Here is a 19274-nt window from a genome sequence, read left to right on the forward strand (position 1 = left end):
TATATTTTAATACTCATTGAAGATTAGAAGAAAAATTATCAACTGTGTCTGTCCTTTTTAATTTTAGTCATTTTGGTGACTGGATATTTTTTTTTTGTTCAAAACAATTATTAGACGTTAAAAAAAATATCTAAGTCAGTTCTTATGTCCGATTTGCCATTGGACTGCTGAGTTGGCTTGAGTGAGCCTGACTTTCTCATACATGTCTCGCCATCTTAACCTTTTATGTGTTTCAATAAATAAGATTGACAAAATTACTCATTGACTTTATTACTTAATAATTGGGTATTTAGAATTTTTTTTTATTTGCCTCTATTCTCTAGATCAAATATTTTCTTTTTGTCTTTCTTTTTTTTTTAAGTTTTTTGCTTTTAAAAATTTCTAAATTTCTAAATCCAATTGTTAAATAAAAAAATTTGAGAATTTCATTTATTGGAATATATAGAAAATTAACGGGACGAGACATATAGGTAAAAGCAGAGCCCGCTCAAGTCAACTCAACAGTCCGATGAACACAAATTGGACATAAAACCTGATTTAAAATTTATTTTTAAAGTCTAGTAACTATTTTGAACAAAATCCACCAATCAAAAAATACAGACAACATTAGTGTAATTTTAAAATAATAACCTGTAAACGAATAAATTAGTCTTCTAATATTATTTATCAATAGTTTACGACAAAGTTTATTAATATATTTTATGAAATCTCAAGAGTGTCATGTATACTAGAATCGACTAGTATATCTGCTAAGAGAACTGTGATTGACCCTTCAGTCGCTATTACATTTTCAATGAATTTTCGAAGATTTTATTATTATAAACAAAAGAATTCTAATCGCGTAATAATCTTGCTAAAGAAAAAGCACTTCGGACTAATATTAATGGGCCTTAAAATATTTTGGATAAATTGAGCTCTAAATATGTATCGGCGCCGAAACCAGTCTTGTCCAACAAGTACAGAGCTTTACTCTCCAGTGTCTGACATTGCAATAGAGGCAAAGATGTTTCTCACAAGGTGAAAATAAATTAACCCCTTTTAATCAATTTTATTAACTATTTCTTTTCTTGCCTTTGATATGGGTTTCGATTTTGTGTTTCTTAAAGGACTGAGTAAGATCGAGGATTAACACTTTCTCTCCAGAAGGAAGATTGTTTCAGGCTGATTATGCTATTGAAGGCATTAAGGTAAAATAAATCTAAAACCTCCCTACGATACCCTTGTTTGTTTTTCTACCAAGTTTCTTTTTTTTCTTTTCTCGGGGAAATTTGTTGCTACGTATAATAGATGTTTAACTTGTTCAGAGTTATAATTTGGTTAAAACAGTTTTTCTGGGGATGCGTTAACTGGGTTTTAAGTGATTAGTCTTTCAGTTTATGCTAATTTTAACATGAGTAATACTTATTTAACTTATTGATTGCTATATCATGTATAATTCGCTAAGGGGCATAATAAGTTTTTGGAATATTTTTTTATTTAGGCAAATTTGCTAATTAGCTGCAAGCTTTATTATACAGGTGATTATTAACAACATAAAAGAGTTGAAGTTTCCACCAATGATTAAACTGCAAATAGAATACCTGCAAAAATTGGAAAGAGAATTGAAATTAATAAGGAACATGAACCTAGTTTGGTGAAGCATGTAAAAAAAAAAAAAAAAAGAAATTAGAAAGGATATAAAAGGAATACAACTGATTTCAGGAATTTGAGATATCTCTTTCACAAAATTTCTGAGATAGAAAGAGAAAAAAGGTTACCACTAGGGTATAAAGTTTACAGCTTTATTAGACTAGAATTGTTGCTTTTTGCTTTTCTTTTTTTTAATTTTTGGGTTTCAAATCAAATTACTTTCTTGTTATTCTAATTGCAAACTTTATTCAGAAGTTTTAAGCCATATAATCTTTTTTAAAGTTAAATTTGAGTTTAAAACCGTGTGACCTGTGTTTTAAAGAAGCATGATTTTATGCTTTCCCCTAAAACACTTTTATCCGACACAAACACAATTTCATCACAACGGCAACAGACTCTTTAAGCGAATGAATCAGCAGAAGATGGAGTTGTCCTTGTACCTCAAAGCCTCTATTCATAACATCCTAGATTATCCTTTGTTTAAAGTGGCTTTCAGAATTCTATGAATGATATACATTTTGGCCTTCTGTTACTTTATTCTCTCTTGTATACAGAAAATGGGGAGGACAGCGATTGAATTGCTAGTTGATCGATGAGAGACACCTAAACAATTAGAGCATATGGGTGTATTTTGGATTCAATAAAAGCAATTATATTTATTAGCAAGCAACAGAAGAAAGCATAATCCTTCAATGGCTTCAGTTCCTTCAAAACTCTACTCTGGTGATTTGTGTATAATTTAGATATACATTGTTTGTTTGTTTATTAATTAAGCTCTGATTGTTTTTGGTTTCTTGTTTTTAAACAAAAATGGCAGATGATGTTAGTCTTGTAATGGTGTTATTAGACACTAATCCATTCTTCTGGACCACTTCTTCACTTCCATTTTCTCAATTTTTATCTCATGTAATGTTCTTAAACAAACCCCAACTCTGTTTATTTCTCTCTATTAAATCAACAACTGCAGATATTTATTTATTTATTTATTTACTTCAGGTACTTGCATTTTTGAACTCGATTTTGCTGCTTAATCAGCTAAACCAAGTAGTGGTCATAGCTAATGGATATAATTCATGTGATTATATTTATGATTCATCTTTAGTCATGAATCATAGCTCAGACGAAGGCAGGATTCCGGCTTTATACTCTGATTTGTTGCAGAAATTAGAGGATTTTATGATTAGAGATGAAAAGTTAGGGAAAGGTGAAGAATCTAAAAGAAAGATTGCCTCTTCATTGCTCTCAGGATCTTTGTCTATGGCACTTTGCTGTATCCTTTATTGTTTTATCAAAGTTTTGGCCTTTTTTTGTGTTTTATTATTTGTGCATGAACGTGACAAGGAAAAATACATATTTGACTATAGCTGCTGATTCTTTACTAGCTTATCTGATCGTAAATTGTATAAGCATATGAGGTACTCTTTTAGATTGTTTGATTTGACTTGGAGAAAGATATACAGCGGATTTTTCGTTCAGGACCACTTCATCCTCAGCCTCGTGTGAGTATTTGCATATTTATTTAACAATGTTTTCAAAATTCTATCAATTTGATTGGACACTCGATCAAATACTTAATATGTTTCAGCGACTTATGAAATCAGTGCACATTTACTACATCATTATGGATCATGATCCTTACCATATTACTGACATACAAGGACAGATTTTGTGTTTGCAGGGATCTCCAGATGGGCCTGAACAGTATGTTTGTGATCATTTTTGCTTTGTTTATTTTCCCCTTTCAAGCTTTGACTATTTTCTTCTCTTGGTGGGATTTGGGATGTGACTTTCCAGATATGTTGCAGTAATGAATTCGATATTCTCTGCTCAACGCTCTATGGTACTAAAAAGTTTCTAGCTTTTTCTTGTTGGCAATATCTTGATTATCCCATTGTAAATGCTGCAATCTTTTTTGGTCAAATAAGTGCTACAATTTTAATTGAAAGCTTATTGGGCTTTCTCACCAGTTTGATTTTGGCTGAAGTCTGTAGGCAAGCACTGTGTGCCAACGGGAAGTGGCTAATTGCTAGAATCTTACTTGTAATTACAAAAGTTCATAATGAAATATCTCTTCCTCCTTTAATGCCTTGCAAGTTTAACTATAAACCATCACAAATATCCCTTTCTACTAGACAAAGAACATAAATGTAATTTATTAACTTATGTAGAGTCCTTATCCTTTCCATAAGTTAGAATAATTTGTTTTCGCTTTTCTTGATAGTTACAATAGTATACTTATATGTTCATTCTAGTATTTTTAATGTGTCAGAAATGCTAACCATTTTGACTATTTCAGAAACATGAAATTATTACTCTCTGTAGTCTATTTAATTATATTGTTATGTACATATTATGAATTTTTGTTGCAATGTAATCTAAAACAGATTGCTGAAACAGGCTGGTAACAATTTTACATTTCAAGGGAAAGAAAGTTAAAATGGAATGCATAACATTGCTTTTTTTTTTTTTTTCCCTTTCTTTCTTTCTTTCTTTCTTGCTTTCCTTCTTTATGCTTTCTGGTTAGTTAAGTTTGTTACTGAATGTTATAGTTACTGCTGCTATTTAGATAATGGGCTTTTCAAATTTAAGACTTGTATATATTGTTAATTTAACCCTGCTGCAGGTACCTATAGATTCTTGTTATGTTGGTGGTCATAATTCAGCCTTTCTGCAGCAGGTAGCCGATTGTCACAGATGAGCATCTTTTGCAAAAATAATGGAGTTCATATTCTTTTTTGATTTTCTGTGATGCATGTCAAACAGGCTTCTTATATTACTGGAGGTGTATATGTTAAGCCTCAACATTTAGATGGGCTCTTTCAATATTTAGTGGTAAGTTTTATGTTGGCAGCAATAGTGTCTTCTGATAACTCACCATTAGCGTCGCAGTTAAAAAATGATTTATCTTATTGGTTCTAGCAATATGTCTCAATTCTTGTGCATGCAACATTCATTTGAGAAGAAACTTATATAATCTTGATCCATAGTCTTTTGACTCTTTTCCTTTTCTTTATTGTTTGATACTGTGATACTAAATGTGATATTATTGTTAAATGCAGACTGTGTTTGCGACGGACTTGCATTCTCGTAGCTTCTTACAACTCCCTAGGCCTGCGGGTGTGGATTTCCGTGCATCGTAAGCGATACCAATCTTAGAACTTTTACATGATTACTTTCCTGTTCTATGTTTAATCCCAAGCTTCCATAAAGTGCTTGATAATTTGCATAACTGATTAGTACGCATTGAATGTGGTGCCCACGTGTTTTGTTTTCGTCCTGTTTGCATGCATAATAAAAAAGATGGGCATATTTGTCCTAGTAAAGACTAGTAGTGTAGTCACAACTCACAATTGTCATATTCCAAGTTGATGTTAAAATCATTTGATTTGGAAATTGACTTACTCAATTTGTTTTTGCAGGTGCTTTTGCCATAAAACCACGATTGATATGGGCTTCATATGTTCTGTATGTTTGTCCATTTTCTGCAAGCATCACAAAAAATGTTCGACCTGTGGGTTAGTGGATATTTCCATTACTAAGTTAGATGATAAATTTGACATGATGGTACTATAAGTGTTTCTTGTGTATGTTTCAGCACTCATAGAGTATATCCGAATAAGAAACTTTAAACGAAAGTCTTAATCTTCAAATTCGTTGTCCAAAATACAGCCTAATAATATTCTGCAGTTTAAAAATGTTGCTCTCCTCGAAATAAAGACAGTTTAAATTGCCCCTTGCTTTATCTAGCTTATATGCTGCTAATATACCTGAAAATTGGTCAGAATTTGTAGCAAACTATTGCTGCAGGCAGCAATTGAGCTTGTCCTCTTGTAATATACACAAGTCTGTGTATTCCTAAATTGTGCAATTTATAGCTTCAGCTTTTATGTGTGTTTGGGGCTGGCCTGATGCAGGCATATAAGCACAAAGCTGAAGAGATCTAAAAATGTAGCTGGCTTAGTAAAATTCTTTTTGACTGTTATATTTGGTAAAAGTAAAATCAAAATAAACTGGTGGAGTTAGTAGTCCATGCATGTTCCTGATGATTTTTATCAAATAAGTTGCTCACTGTCTTTTAATTTCATTTTATTTTATTTTAACGTGATCAGTGATATATGATGTTTAATAAACAGCCAATTCTTATTTTAAATTATGAGTTCTTTGGCTCTTCCTTTTATCTCTGTTACAATTTGCCCATCGTTGCATATGCAGGTCAGTGTTTGGTCAATCCCAATCAGATAATTCCTCATCATTAGATCGTAAGAGAAAGGCTCCAGAAGCATAATCACACTCTTCTAGAAGTCTAATCTTAGGTATGTGGGCCTTAGTTTAACTGGTAATTCTTTGTGTATCATTTTTGTTTTCTTGTGGGGCATGTGGAACTCAAAGCTCTGTTGTGAAAAACTATTTTTCTACTGAGCATATTTTGTTGAACAAGAACAGTAATATTTAAGAACCCTGAGTGCAGCATTTTTCCTAGAAGCATAAATGAATAGAATGCTTTTGGTTCTCTTTAAAGCTCGAGTTATGGCTTGCAATGATATTCTGATTGTTAGCTAGATACTCTTTCTTGACCTCCAGAGGTTCTCTCCCTCTTTCAGTGACAATGCTGCATTCAAGCAACACACTGGAAGTGTGATGAACTTGACGGAGTCCTGCGATAAGAATATGGATTTGAATTTTGGTCATAACAGAAGCAAAGATAGCAGCTGCAAATGTTTTACTTGTTGCTTGTTATCTCTCAAGTACTATTCCAGCAAATCTCACAGGCTCAGGCTTCTTAATGATTTAGTTTTTGTATTTACTTTATTCACCAGAAAATTGAGGGTTTTTAGCATCGCTAGCATGATATGAAGTTCTTATCCGAGGTGTCATCACAATACTTGTTCAATTTTTAAGGTGAATGGAATAAAAGTTGGCCTGGAGTAAAAACTGCAACACAATCTTGAGTACCTCAATCAAGTTTTTATTTATTTGTTTCATTACATTCTGCTGCGGGGAAGAATGGATTGATGGAAATAAAGAAGAGGAAGATTAACATAACAATTCTGGCAATGGCATTTTCTAGCACGCACATACAGGAAGCAACCTTCTTCAGAGTGCCCTTTGAATGGCCTTGCTGGTTGCTAGAAGGCCCTTTGCAGCAAGTTTTAGCACATTTGAGGATCCACTCACACATACATCCATAAATTTGTCAAATACATCCAACTACCGCCACAAATATGCTTAGATGTCATATATCTTACGTAGACGAATGCTAAGAATTTCTTAGTAGTTAAAGCATGTAATAATCAATGCCTTTTAAAATTATTTAACTCTATAATTCAAGAGAAGGTAAAGAAAAGAAAACTTCATCCTCATTATATCATCCAATATTTAATAACTCACAATAGAAATTGAGAATTTTAATTAGTTTACGGGCATTTAATACAACTACTCATTTATTCATGTATTGCATGAACGTTATTATTATTTTAATTATAATTAAATAAAATTTTTAATTTTTAATATTAATTATATAATTTTAATGGCAAACCTATTATTTTAAAATGTACTTAATTTTTTTAAAAAAATTGAAATTTTATTAATACAACAAAATAACATATTTTTATTATTGATATTACTATTTTTAGAACTAATATTTTTTATATAATTGAAAAATTAATTTATTATTGAATATAATATTAAAAATATTATTTAAGATATTATTTTTAGAATTAAAATTATTATATAATTATAAAATTAATTTATTAGTTAATATAATATTAAATTATAATTAATATGTTAAATTTTTAGAATAGTATCACTATCCGATTAGAAAATTATTTATTAGTTGTAATAATATTAGAATATAACTAATATACTATTTTTTAGGATTAGAATCAGTGTTTAATCAATAAGTTATAGAAAAATTATAAAATTATACATAAATTTGAATCTTATATATTAAAAATAAATACATATATTAAAATAAAAAATTTATATATAAAAAATAAAACATACATAGGTGTCGCAGAGTTATGTTTTTCAATTTTTTCCTTCTAGCCTCGTGAGTTAACATTATTCAAGGTTAAAAGTCAAATAACTCAGAAAATAAAAGGTTAAAAGTAAAACTTTCTCAAAAGAGAAAAGGTTCAAATCACTGTATAGAATACAAGTGAATTCTAGGTTACGGTAGTTATAGTACCTTTCAATTAGCAGTGTTTATTTAAAAAAAAAACTATAAAATTTAAATCAAATTTTAGAAATATTTTAATATATTATATAACATTACATATTAAAATATTTTTATATAATATAAATTAATATAAAATTTTATAATTTTTATTTAATAAACATATAAAAATTATTAAAAAGTCAATGTAATTACGGATCATAAGATTCACTTAGAATACATACTATAATCTCCGCAAGGAAAAAAAAAAAAAAACTAGTGTATTGATAGATTGAATTATTAGACTTCTTGCATGTACTGTCTAAGATTTTTATGTTATTGACATACACAGTATTTCTATATTATTTAGATACTGTGGAAGTAAATTTTCAAGGAAAGAAAAGATGACTGCTCTAATCTCTGAAAAGAGAACAGAAAGGCCAAAAATAATGTTTCTGAAAGCACTTCAGCTTTTGTCTAAGCTTCACTTCTTGCAAAGAGAAACAAATGTTGCCCTACTAAAAATCTGGCGGTCCTATCATGAGTAGTTTTTTTGCACTGATTTAAGTGTAGAGAACCCACCTGGTGGACCATTTTTATTTTTGTCTTCGTTTCCATAGAATTATGGGCAAATATGAAAGAAACTGTGGGAGCCTTATCTAACCAAACAAGATAGACTTATATTATATGGTTAGGTAGATGGTAGGGATTTTGGTTATGCAGCACCTAGCAGTGGTCAATTTTTTTGCAAAAATTCTTGTTTTTGAATGAATAGGTTACCCCCCTCTTTATCTGGAGTTATTAGCTATTGGATTCTTCAAATGATATTTACCAGCCTGCAAGAACAAGAATGTATTTTTGGCTTTTGTTTAGAAAGAACTCTTGAGTCTGAGATACATCTATTTTTTGTTTCTACATCATATCAAGGATGGCTGTTGCCTGTTGCAAGGGAAACAGCCACAAGAAGTGTGGCTAGAGAATTGTAAATTATTATGTCTGTTCATCATCTTCTTTGATAGTTCACTGGCCCTTTGGATTTGATCAGTGTGCTGCTGTCGTGCTGCAGCTCTCCAGTCTTCAGCTTTTCTTTGCACATTTGCCATTCTCTTCATTAACTTCTCTTCTAAGTTTGATCTCATCTTTTGTATTTTCACCTGTTACATTTTTAGAAAAAAACTCAGGGGTTACTTCAGTTGCATAAGCAAACTCAATTAGTGAGTTAAACAGCTGTGATCTATGTGATTTTGAATCAAATAATGCATTATAAACTCAAGGAAGATTTCCCTGATAGATTTACATTGCATTATATTGATTCCTACACTTGACGCTGCTTTTATTAGTTATACAATGGCATTATTTTAATCAACATAAGCTAGAGGAAAAAAAAAAAAAACACAAGCTTCCAGGCATAGAGACAGCCTAAGTTCTAATGAATATTCCATCTCCCCACAATTTTTTTAAATGCTAGATCACATGGGCTTACAGGTAACAACAAAGACTATGGAATTATTTATACAAGAACAGGATGACTTGCAACTCTTTTGGTAACTTTTTCAAGAGTGAAGCATGAAAATAAGAAATATATTGAATTAAGGCACTCCAACAGAGGTGGACCAGTCAAGAAAACAAGAGGGTAGTAGGGGGGTCAATGAGCAGTGAGGGGCTCGAGGCAACTAAGCCAACAATGAACCAGACAAATACATCCCAACTACATAGTCAACAATATAGAGCCAGATGATAGATATGCACAACTGGATAGGACCTACTCAGATTATCCTTACTTTTCTATACCAGAATACAGCTTCTTCACATGGCTTACATTACATCGATCCCAACTCTTAAAAAAATATAGTAACTTACTAGGAAGTTTAATAGCATTAGTCCAGTGACAATTTGACATGATTAGTTGATTAATTTACCTCTGCTAATACTCCACAAAGGAGAGTGTGAAGGGTTCCATGTTCTCATGTACTCTCCTTCAATTTCAGTTGCAAGGGAATGTTAAGAATTCATCAGACGGAACAACCATTGAAAGCATAAGAATAAAATGTCTGGATGCATGGGAGTTTTGGAGCAGGTGTCTTGAATTTACATTTGCACAGCCATTATCTTCCAATTCAATAAGGGTGTGTGTTCATAAAAAAGAAACAAGAATGCCTTAATTCAAATAAATTGTAAGAGAAGTACCTCTAACTTTTTTGATTGAGCTTCGGCTTTTGCAGTTTGGAGATTCAACCAAGCTTGAATTTTTGCTTCTTCTCTCTGATATCTGTAACTCAAGTCAAAACTAATGCTCAACATACCACACCAAACAAGAGAATGCTGCTAAAAGATACAAACTTTTAACCTTAGAATTTACCTAAGACAGCACTTTGTCTTTTCCTCTTCCTCCCATGCAGCAGCTCTTGAATCTGATACACTTCTCCGGCATATAATGCCTGTTTCAAAGTGTCTCAGGCTCTTTGATATGTCCTCTTCCTCCTCTTCCCTTGAGCTCCAATTCGATGTAACAGAATCATATTGCGAACCAAGTTGTAGCTTAGCTAAATGGCATTCTTGTAGCTGTGCGATGTCAATGGTGCTGTTGGAGCTGCTAGAATTTCCCAAGGGCAAAGGACCTGACCTATTAGCAGGTGTGTTGTGACGAGCAGGTGATGAACTTTTGAATGGCGTATGGCATCTAGAAGTTGTTGAACTTCCTAATGGAGTCATGTCTGTCCCAACATCTCTGTGTTTCACCTCCTGAATTACTTCAGTGCCAGCATCTCTCATTGCTTCACTGGCTGAGTTTCTAAAAAGAAATCCTTCTTTGGATGGCTCAGAGTATCTAAAATTTGGCAAAACTGGTTCTACCTCATCAGTGAACTTATCTGCAGTCACCAACAACAAACTGCGAATAAGAATAGCTCAAAATGAACAGAAATTTTTTCACTATGTAAGAGCTGAATACAAGAAATCACACCATCAATGAGAATAAGCATTCTAACTACAACATTTACACTTTAATTCTTATAAATTATTGCACATGCACCACTGACTTTTGAAGCTAATAAAGGCATCAAACAAGCATCATCTAAAAAGAACTCTGTTGGTCCAGGAGGTAATACTGCACAGACAAAGAAATGAAAAAGCTGCATCTCTTCTCGTCCTCTGGGGTAAGTGAAAACCAAACCCCCAACTAAATAAAGCCCAATGTAATTGTCTAAACAGTTTTGTAATGTTTTATGTTAATCAATCAATTATCTCTTGTTAAAAAAAAAATTATTCTTCTCAGCTACTGAGCCAAGCTTTGAATTCACCAAAAATTGGGGGAAAAAATAGAGAGAAATCCACATTTCGTGTTAATATTTTTGTGGATATTATTTGCAAGCAAATACAGCAATCAAATAGTGAAGAGAAAGAATAAAGTTTAAAAGCTTTGTTAAGCTTTTAGAAGACAAAAGAAAAGAGCTATCAACAGATTATAATAGTGAAACAAAAAAGGGAGAAAATGAGAAGTAAAAGCCAAATGTGTAAAGGTTATTGAACTTGAATGAAGAAAAATCCTACCTTTTAGAAGCACATCTTGAGAAACTGAAACCCCATCCCCTGAGTTGTTATGCTGGTCCAAAGCCATAAAAGACCCTTGAAAGCTGGAAACATATTTTGAAACTTTTTCCTCAGTAACTCTTGATTTCTCCGCAAAGACCTCCATTTGCTGCTTAAAGTTATCACACGGCTTTGAAATCTTTGAAACTTCCGGCGATGGCTTAAACACATGAGCAGGAGATTCATGGCAAGAGCTACTAATCAGCCATTTCTCTGCATCATCCCACTTAGAAGGAAAGTTCTTTTTTGCAAGATTATTACCAATACTATAGTTGAATACTGGCCTACCAGGTGTAGAAGGAGTTTCTACTCTTCTTGGAGTAACTACTGAGTTCACTCCTTCTCTTCTTCCTTGAGCAGTTGGTACTTCAAGGAACCCTCTACATTCTTTGCTACTGCTATTTGCCATTGGGAATGACTTTACAAATTCAGATGTCTCCTTAAGATTAAGCTTGCAAAGTGGGTCTTGAAATGTATCTGCAAATGGATGGTCTTTACTCTTGCCATATAAGCTTGTTGAATGAGTCTCCAGTGTTGGCTCCTAAAATCACAAAAACACCAAAACAAGAAGAAAAACAAATCAAAAACCAAAACCCATAATTGGAAAAACAAAAGCAACAAATAAATAAGAAAAGGAAAATGTGGGTTCTTTTCATTAGTCTTTTACCCCATTAGAAGCAAAAAATGGAGCTTGAAAATATTTGGGTGTCGAGAGATCCATGGCAGTGACAGCTGTGAGCTTTCTTGAGGAAGAATGATTTAGGGCCGTAAGAAGCAGAGAAATGTCTAGCAAATGCAAACTCTCTTGTTAAAATTGATTCAGCCTCATTTTTGAAGCAAAAATGGTGTCATGAGAAAGTGACTGAGGAAGCACATGAATAGTAATTGTATAGCTTAACAAGGAAAGACGAGCATTCAGAAGTTACTAAAGAATTGTGGTGTAAAATACTGTTACACTGTAAGACCCTACATGGGCATATATAATAACTCTACACTTCAAAATCAATTATTATTTAGTCTTTCTGAAGACAGCAGAGCAGTGTCCAACAGTGATATGGATATTAGTTTTTGGCTTCTCAGAAAGGAGACGAAAGAGTACTTCATCAAAAGAAGAGTGAGGGCTTCGGAAGGTGAGAAAATATACACACGGGCGTGAAGTGAGATAATGCAAATATTGAAAATTTATTCTTGGTCTTTTTTTTCTCTCTCTTTCTTTTATTCTTTAAATATTTTTTTAAAAAATTACGATTGATTTAAAGAAAATTAATAGTCAGTAAAAAAATTTTCTAATTTAATTAAAATAACAGATATAATTAAATTAAAATTTTTAAGACAGTATTTTCGGTCATAAATAATTATATAATAATTTTATAAATTTATTAATTGTTTCATTAGATACTTAACAACTGTGAAAATAAACTATTCAGATTTTTTTTAAATAATGGATAAAGAGATTCAAATTCTATAATTTTGTTTATAAAAGTGATAATTACTCATTAATATTAATAAACTATGAACAGAAAAATTCGAAAGTTTTATAATTTTCAGAGAGTGACAAAATTAACTATACCAGGAATTCATTTTAAAACTTATAACCAATTTTCAGGAATTTCTTTCCTTTGTGCTGTAAGGCTTATTAATATATCTTTTAAGACTTTAATATATATATATATATATTATGATTATAATTTTATAATTAATAAATTGTAACGAAAACATCCATACTAATATTTGATTTCATATGAAAGTGTGATTCGACGTTCAAAAAGCAGGTTTAAATTTATTTAATTTAATATATTAATTTATTTTAAAAGAAACTATTTTTAAAATTTAAAAAGTCATTCGAAATAAAAATAAAAAATAGAAATGTAGTGTTCCCAGTTCAATGTCAAACTAACCTAATATATTATTGGGGCAGTTGCAATCTCCAAATCCGCCTTCACTGCAATGCATATTTTCTTCAGGATTCTCTCTTCAATCAGACAATGTAACTTGAATGACCATTGAAAACCAATTGTTATATCATCGATGTTTGTGTACTAAATGCTCAATACACGTTTGCCATGATTTCTTTTTAGATAATAAAGGTTGTTTTGCACTAATATAAATAATATTTTTTTATTTTATCATGTCTTTTTTTTTTTTTTTACTTTTTATTATATTATTTTTAATTTTAATTTTATATTTTCGGTGTTCTTATGTTTCTTTTTATTACAGCATTGAATTTATTTTTAGTAAAGTGCTAGTATTTTTTATAATAGAAATATCATGTAATAATAAATGAAACTATATTAATGATTTAAATTTTAAAAAAATTATATAATTCAATCACATTAATAAATATTCATTTTTTAAATTTTATTTTATTTTATTTCATAAAATTTAAATTTTAATTATTTCTTATCATCACCTAATGATACTTTATATAATAAAATATTAAAATTAATAATTACGTATTTATAATTATAAATTATAAAACATAATTATAGATTGTGAACACAAATTTATCAATAAAAATTATAAACATCAATCGCATAACTACATGTTTATAGATTAAAATAAAAAATTTATAAATTATATATTATTTATTGCATGTATATCTAAAGTTAATATATTATAGTTTAGAAATTTATAAAAAATTCAGATTCATAGGTTAAACACAACAAGTTTACAAATTAAAAACTATAAATTCATTACACACATATATAATATTCATATATTATAGTCTAAAAATTCATTAAAAAAAAGTATAAATTCGTATGTTAAAAACAACAAGTTTATAAATTATAGATTATAGGTATATTATACATATATGTGATATTCATATATTATAGTTTACAATCTATAAAAAAAAGGTATAAGTTTATAGATTAAAAATAACAAGTTTATAAATTATAAACTATAGATTCATTACACGGACATATGAAATTCATATATTGTAATCTAAAAATTCATAAAAAAATTATAGATTTATAGGTTAAAAACAACAAGTTTATAAATGATAAGTTCATTATACATATACATAATATTCATATATTATAACTTAATTTATAAAAAAACTACAAGTTCATAAGTTAAAAATAAAATATTTTTAAATTATAAATTATAAATTCATCACACGTATATCTGAAATTCGTAAATTATAGTTCAGAAATTCATAAATTAAAATATATATTTATATGTTAATCGATAAATTTACAGTTCACAAATGATGAATCTAAACTTTATGAATATGTAATTAATACTTAATCATCATATGTTGCTTATATAAAATTTTGATAAGCAAATAATTGTCATTGAAAATATTAAACCTTAGCTTAATATTGGTGGGCTTGTGTTGGGCCTCTATATTCTCATAAGTTTAGGGCAGCACGTACATATGTTTGTGTTAGTCAGGCTATAAAAAATAAAAATCTATATCCCACAAGTGAGTTTTTCTTATTTGTTTTCAATCCTTTATATCAGCTTTATTCTTTTCAGTGGATTTTTTTTAGAATTTGATTTTTATTTTCTTTAAGAAAAAAAGATATTTTCTTCAATATTTTAAATAGGAAAACAGTGAAAATAGAAAGAATAAAGGTTTTCAAACTTGTAAAAGTAAGGTGCCCATATTGGCCATAGAATAATCAAGTTACAGGCCACCCCATGGTTAAGACAAATGGAGTGAGAGTAGAGGTAGCACTAGTTTTATGGAGAAGGGTCAGACCATGAAACAGCAAGTGAAACTACAAGGTAGGTTCTCTAAGAAGGACACTGCCTGCCTGTCTTTGCCTAGCTTCCTTCTCCAGGACAAATTAAAATTAAAAATAGTCAATCCTTTGCTTAGTGTCACAGTTCCCAAGGTTCCTATTACAGTTGATAAATTGGATTTTCTTTTTGGAAGGCAGCACCTTGAAGATTTTTTTCCTTCTGATTTTGTAGACACAGGTCTGTATGATATGGGCAGTCAGTGAGCACACACTCCCATTTTTATCCATTATTCTGTGCATCAAATGAATATTGAGTTTCTTTTCCCAATTTCATGTTACATTCAATCCTGCCCTCAACAAACACTTTGTGTAGAATCTTAAACACCATTTCTGTTGGGGAGAATAAGCTGTTGCATGTTTCACTCCGTAAATGTGATGTGAATATTCCCACTTTCCTCAATTAAGGCATATGCTAATTCTAGTTTAGTTCATTTTATTAGACTATATATATATATATATATATATATATATCAAAATCTTGAATATCCATTTTTAGAATTAGAGCATTCTAAATTTATTAATCGTCTAAATTTTATGTAATTTCTTATTTTAAAATTGTTTCTTTGATATATATAATGAATCTTTCATTTATTAGAAAATAAAATATACAACTTGATTAATAATAAAAAAAATAAAAATCAATACCATAAAAGGTGGGTGAGTACCTGAAATCAAGGGGGAAATCAAGTATAAATAATGAAGCTTGACAAGTATCAAGATCTCATGCATCAAAAGAATCTAAGACAACATTCCTCATTTTGAGAGGTATCTTTCTCCCTTTTCAAAAGACTAATATCTCTAACCATTGGGACTAAAATCTTTTTGACAAATATTATATTTAATCCCACAATTAATGCTAATAGTATAATATCCTCCTTTATCTCTATGCAATGTCTTAAATAATCGGTTCAAACCGGATGAAATTAGAACGGTCGGGTTCTTAAATTGAACCAGCATATTTAAAACATCTTTTTATGGTAAATAGCCAACAGCCACAATCATTTGATGTTCGTAATTTCTTATATCTAAAGAAGCTGAATAACATTTGTCTTCTCTTCTCTGCAGTTTAAAAGTTTTATAAATGAGCAATTTGATCCCCATATAATTATAAAATAATTTTACGAAAATAAAAATTTAAAAAATCTCGCTCTGACTCTCATTGAACTGTCTTTAATAATTTATAAAGTTGCACTGTTATCAATTTTTGAGAGTGAAAGGTAATTAATATATATATATATATATATATATATATATATATATATATAGAGGATAAACAATTAATTTAATGGATTTGATGAAACAGTGCAAAGATAACAGTGGGCATTGACTAGCATAAATTAATCATCCTTTAATGTCAATGAACTTGTATGATTAATAAGCTCACACAATATATAAATAAAAAGGATGAGATAATGATAATAACAAAAAAATAGCTGTGAGTTGTTGAAAATGATTGGTTGAAATTAACTCTGCCATACATGTTGCTTCCTTTAGTTAAAGAATAATAACAATAAAAGGACTGTTAAACTATAGTTATGTCAAAGATATTTATATGTTAGATGAGTAAGCTTTGAGAATTAGAGGAGGTAGTCACAACTCATTAATGAATGATAAGATTATACTGATTATTTAGTTATTTATTCATTTAATTTAATAATATATTTAGTATAAATTTAATTCGAGAAGTCCGACTCTATTCGAATTTTAAATTAATAATAACTTTAGTACTGTTTTATATTTTATTGTTATATTAACTAATAAATTAGTTTTTCAATCATACCATAATTTCTAATTATGAAATGATATAATTATTATATTCTTAATATCAATTATACATTTAACCTAACATCAATGTGGTAAGCAAAGAACTCAGTTAACATACTAAAATGACAAAAGAAGAGTTTTTTATATGTAAATTTATAGATCATTTAAAATTCATTAGAACTAGAAGAAATATGTCGAAATAATACGATAGAATTGTTGCACAAATTCAGAATCCAAAGCGTAAATTAAAGAAGCTAAGAAATACTTTAGAAATTCTTAAAAAGTAAATTATAAGCTTTTATTTAATTATATTTATCCCTAATAAATATATTTTAAATATTTAAACCCAAATAGAATTTGAACTGAGAAGTTTAATTTTATAGTTTTTAAAGTGAAAAAATAAAAGAATAATTCATACTAAAAAGTCTTTACTATATTTTTTATTTATTAAAATAAAATAAAATAATTAGACTATTTATGTAAATTTTATATTTTTAATAGTATATTAAATTTATTTATTGTTAGCTATAAAATAATTACTTATGATTATTATATGTAATAAATAAGTACATTTGAAGATGAATTTATTATAATTAACACCATAAATATTTATAATGCTAAATTTTAAAAAATATATATTATTTTATTTTTTAAATGATAACAAATCAAATAACTAATATTTACGTTCAATGTATCTAAATAAAAAAAATTAAAAAGAAAAAAAATAGTATACAGGCAAGAGGTAGATATAAACCATAACATAAGAGCCATCAGCGAGACAATATTTTTGATAAGTTCTAATCTTGAATCATTTTTTGTTTCGAATATTCCATTTTCATTTTAATATATTTTACTTTAGGGAAGAAAACAAGTGGCTCCATATAATTATCTTATTTTGTTTTTAGTTGAACAATGGGTGTGGTTTTTGCAAGATATGACCCTCTTTGATAACAAAAAGATAAAGACTACATATCCAATGAGTCACGACAATATAATCTACAGTTGTGTTCATAATCAGAAGTGCTTCTAAAAATGGTGACCAAAGTCAGGCCAATAAAAGTTAAAAGCTCACGTTAATGAAGTATTAAATACAAATTTGGGGAGAAGTTATGTGAAATAATGAATAGACCCACCAACCAATTTGATTAGAACCAAAGGTGCAGAATCAACCAACAGTGGTGACTTAGTATTCACCAGCAGCAACAGGTAGAAGATAAGTAAAATGGGGTCCATTTCCTGCTTATATTTACCCTTATAATGCTTGATGACAAGACATAACCTGTCAATAATGGAATTTTTATATCAAACTGAACCTATAATACTTGTGTCATAGCCACTATTATTATTCTATTCCTGCATAGCATATCAAAAGGACTCCCAAGATCAACAGACCTACTTTTTCCTTTTTCTTTCTTTCTTTCTTTCTTTCTTGCATATGATCAATGGCTGTAACATGCTTTTCTTCTCCTCAGATCTTACTTCAAAAATCTGGTCCAGTTATAAAGCCAAGAAGCAATGAAATTGCGATGCTTAGACATGGTCAAATTCCACTCAAGAAAACACCTGCACTTCAAGTCAGATCATTCAAGAACAAGGTATTTTTCTTGTCTCCTTTCTTTCTCTTGATTCCTTCTCATTGAAGCTATGGCATGTACATATGCAAGAAATATATATATATATATATATATATATATATACACTGAAATATATCTATGACTACACAAAAGAATCAAGAAGGATCACTGAATTGTTCTTATTTTTCTTTAAAAAAAAAAAGCAGGTCTTTGAGAATCAATCTGAGGGCATAATTTGTTACAGAGATGAAAATGGAGAAATAATATGTGAAGGGTTTGACGAAGGCCCTAGGTTCCACCAACAACTTTCAAGAACATCATCATCATCATCGCCATCATACGATTCAAGGTAGATATTGACTGAATGGCGTGCTTTTGTAGAATAAGAGATATATAATAGTTTTATTTATTTCTTTTGTTGTTGGTTTGTGTTTGATTGAATTCAGAGATGCCGAGATTATCAATCTGCTTCATCAAAGATTGCTTCAAGTTGTTAATGGTGGTGAGTTTAACAGTGCTGACAATGGTGTTCCTGCTGTGCAAGACGACTTCAAATGGAATGGCTTCAACAAATTCTGCTGATCGATTACCAACTCTTTTTCAATTTCATCAGTGCATCCAAAATAATGTGTGTCGAGTATATGAAAAGAAAAAAGAAAAAGAAGGAAATCATTTCTTACACTCTCACAATGTAAATAGTGAGCTTAAAAAAGAACTTTTATCTATCTTGGAAACAGTTTCCTTTTCCATTCTGTATATAAAAATTTCAGGATTTTCCTTTCCCTCCTATTTTGGTTGCATTGCATTATTCCTTGA

General features: G+C 29.7%; 3 protein-coding genes across 7 annotated transcripts; 2 read left to right on the forward strand and 1 right to left on the reverse strand.

Moving 5' to 3' along the window:
* Nucleotides 1–857: 857 nt before the first annotated feature.
* LOC8276554 (general transcription and DNA repair factor IIH subunit TFB4) lies at nt 858–6572 on the forward strand. 3 transcript variants are annotated; one of them, XM_015727681.3, is made up of 14 exons: nt 858–1017; nt 1107–1187; nt 2184–2352; nt 2447–2535; nt 2626–2899; nt 3082–3128; nt 3293–3330; nt 3424–3469; nt 4253–4306; nt 4393–4461; nt 4689–4765; nt 5049–5144; nt 5842–5942; nt 6231–6572. In XM_015727681.3, exons 3-13 carry the CDS (start codon nt 2322–2324, stop codon nt 5912–5914), a joined length of 894 nt encoding a protein of 297 aa, XP_015583167.1. In that variant the 5' UTR covers nt 858–1017; nt 1107–1187; nt 2184–2321; the 3' UTR covers nt 5915–5942; nt 6231–6572. The 3 variants fall into 3 exon arrangements, with proteins under 3 accessions (XP_015583167.1, XP_015583168.1, XP_048234260.1); XM_015727682.3 differs by having other exon boundaries at nt 3308–3330; XM_048378303.1 differs by having other exon boundaries at nt 2791–2899.
* A 2054-nt stretch (nt 6573–8626) lies between these two features.
* On the reverse strand, nt 8627–12594 carry LOC8276555. Of its 2 annotated transcripts, XM_015727677.3 has the most exons (6): nt 12039–12594; nt 11333–11912; nt 10143–10653; nt 9971–10052; nt 9703–9759; nt 8805–8937 (listed from the first exon to the last, which is right to left on the reverse strand). In XM_015727677.3, exons 1-5 carry the CDS (start codon nt 12090–12092, stop codon nt 9748–9750), a joined length of 1239 nt encoding a protein of 412 aa, XP_015583163.1. In that variant the 5' UTR covers nt 12093–12594; the 3' UTR covers nt 8805–8937; nt 9703–9747. The 2 variants fall into 2 exon arrangements, with proteins under 2 accessions (XP_002532949.1, XP_015583163.1); XM_002532903.4 differs by lacking the exon at nt 9703–9759 and having other exon boundaries at nt 8627–8937; nt 12039–12590.
* Nucleotides 12595–18177: 5583 nt separating this feature from the next.
* On the forward strand, nt 18178–19247 carry LOC8276556. 2 transcript variants are annotated; one of them, XM_015727678.3, is made up of 3 exons: nt 18178–18479; nt 18662–18807; nt 18905–19247. In XM_015727678.3, exons 1-3 carry the CDS (start codon nt 18327–18329, stop codon nt 19038–19040), a joined length of 435 nt encoding a protein of 144 aa, XP_015583164.1. In that variant the 5' UTR covers nt 18178–18326; the 3' UTR covers nt 19041–19247. The 2 variants fall into 2 exon arrangements, with proteins under 2 accessions (XP_015583164.1, XP_002532950.1); XM_002532904.4 differs by having other exon boundaries at nt 18191–18479; nt 18665–18807.
* Nucleotides 19248–19274: the final 27 nt, after the last annotated feature.

This window comes from Ricinus communis, chromosome 8, assembly GCF_019578655.1.
Source record: "Ricinus communis isolate WT05 ecotype wild-type chromosome 8, ASM1957865v1, whole genome shotgun sequence".
Taxonomy (NCBI): domain Eukaryota; kingdom Viridiplantae; phylum Streptophyta; class Magnoliopsida; order Malpighiales; family Euphorbiaceae; genus Ricinus; species Ricinus communis.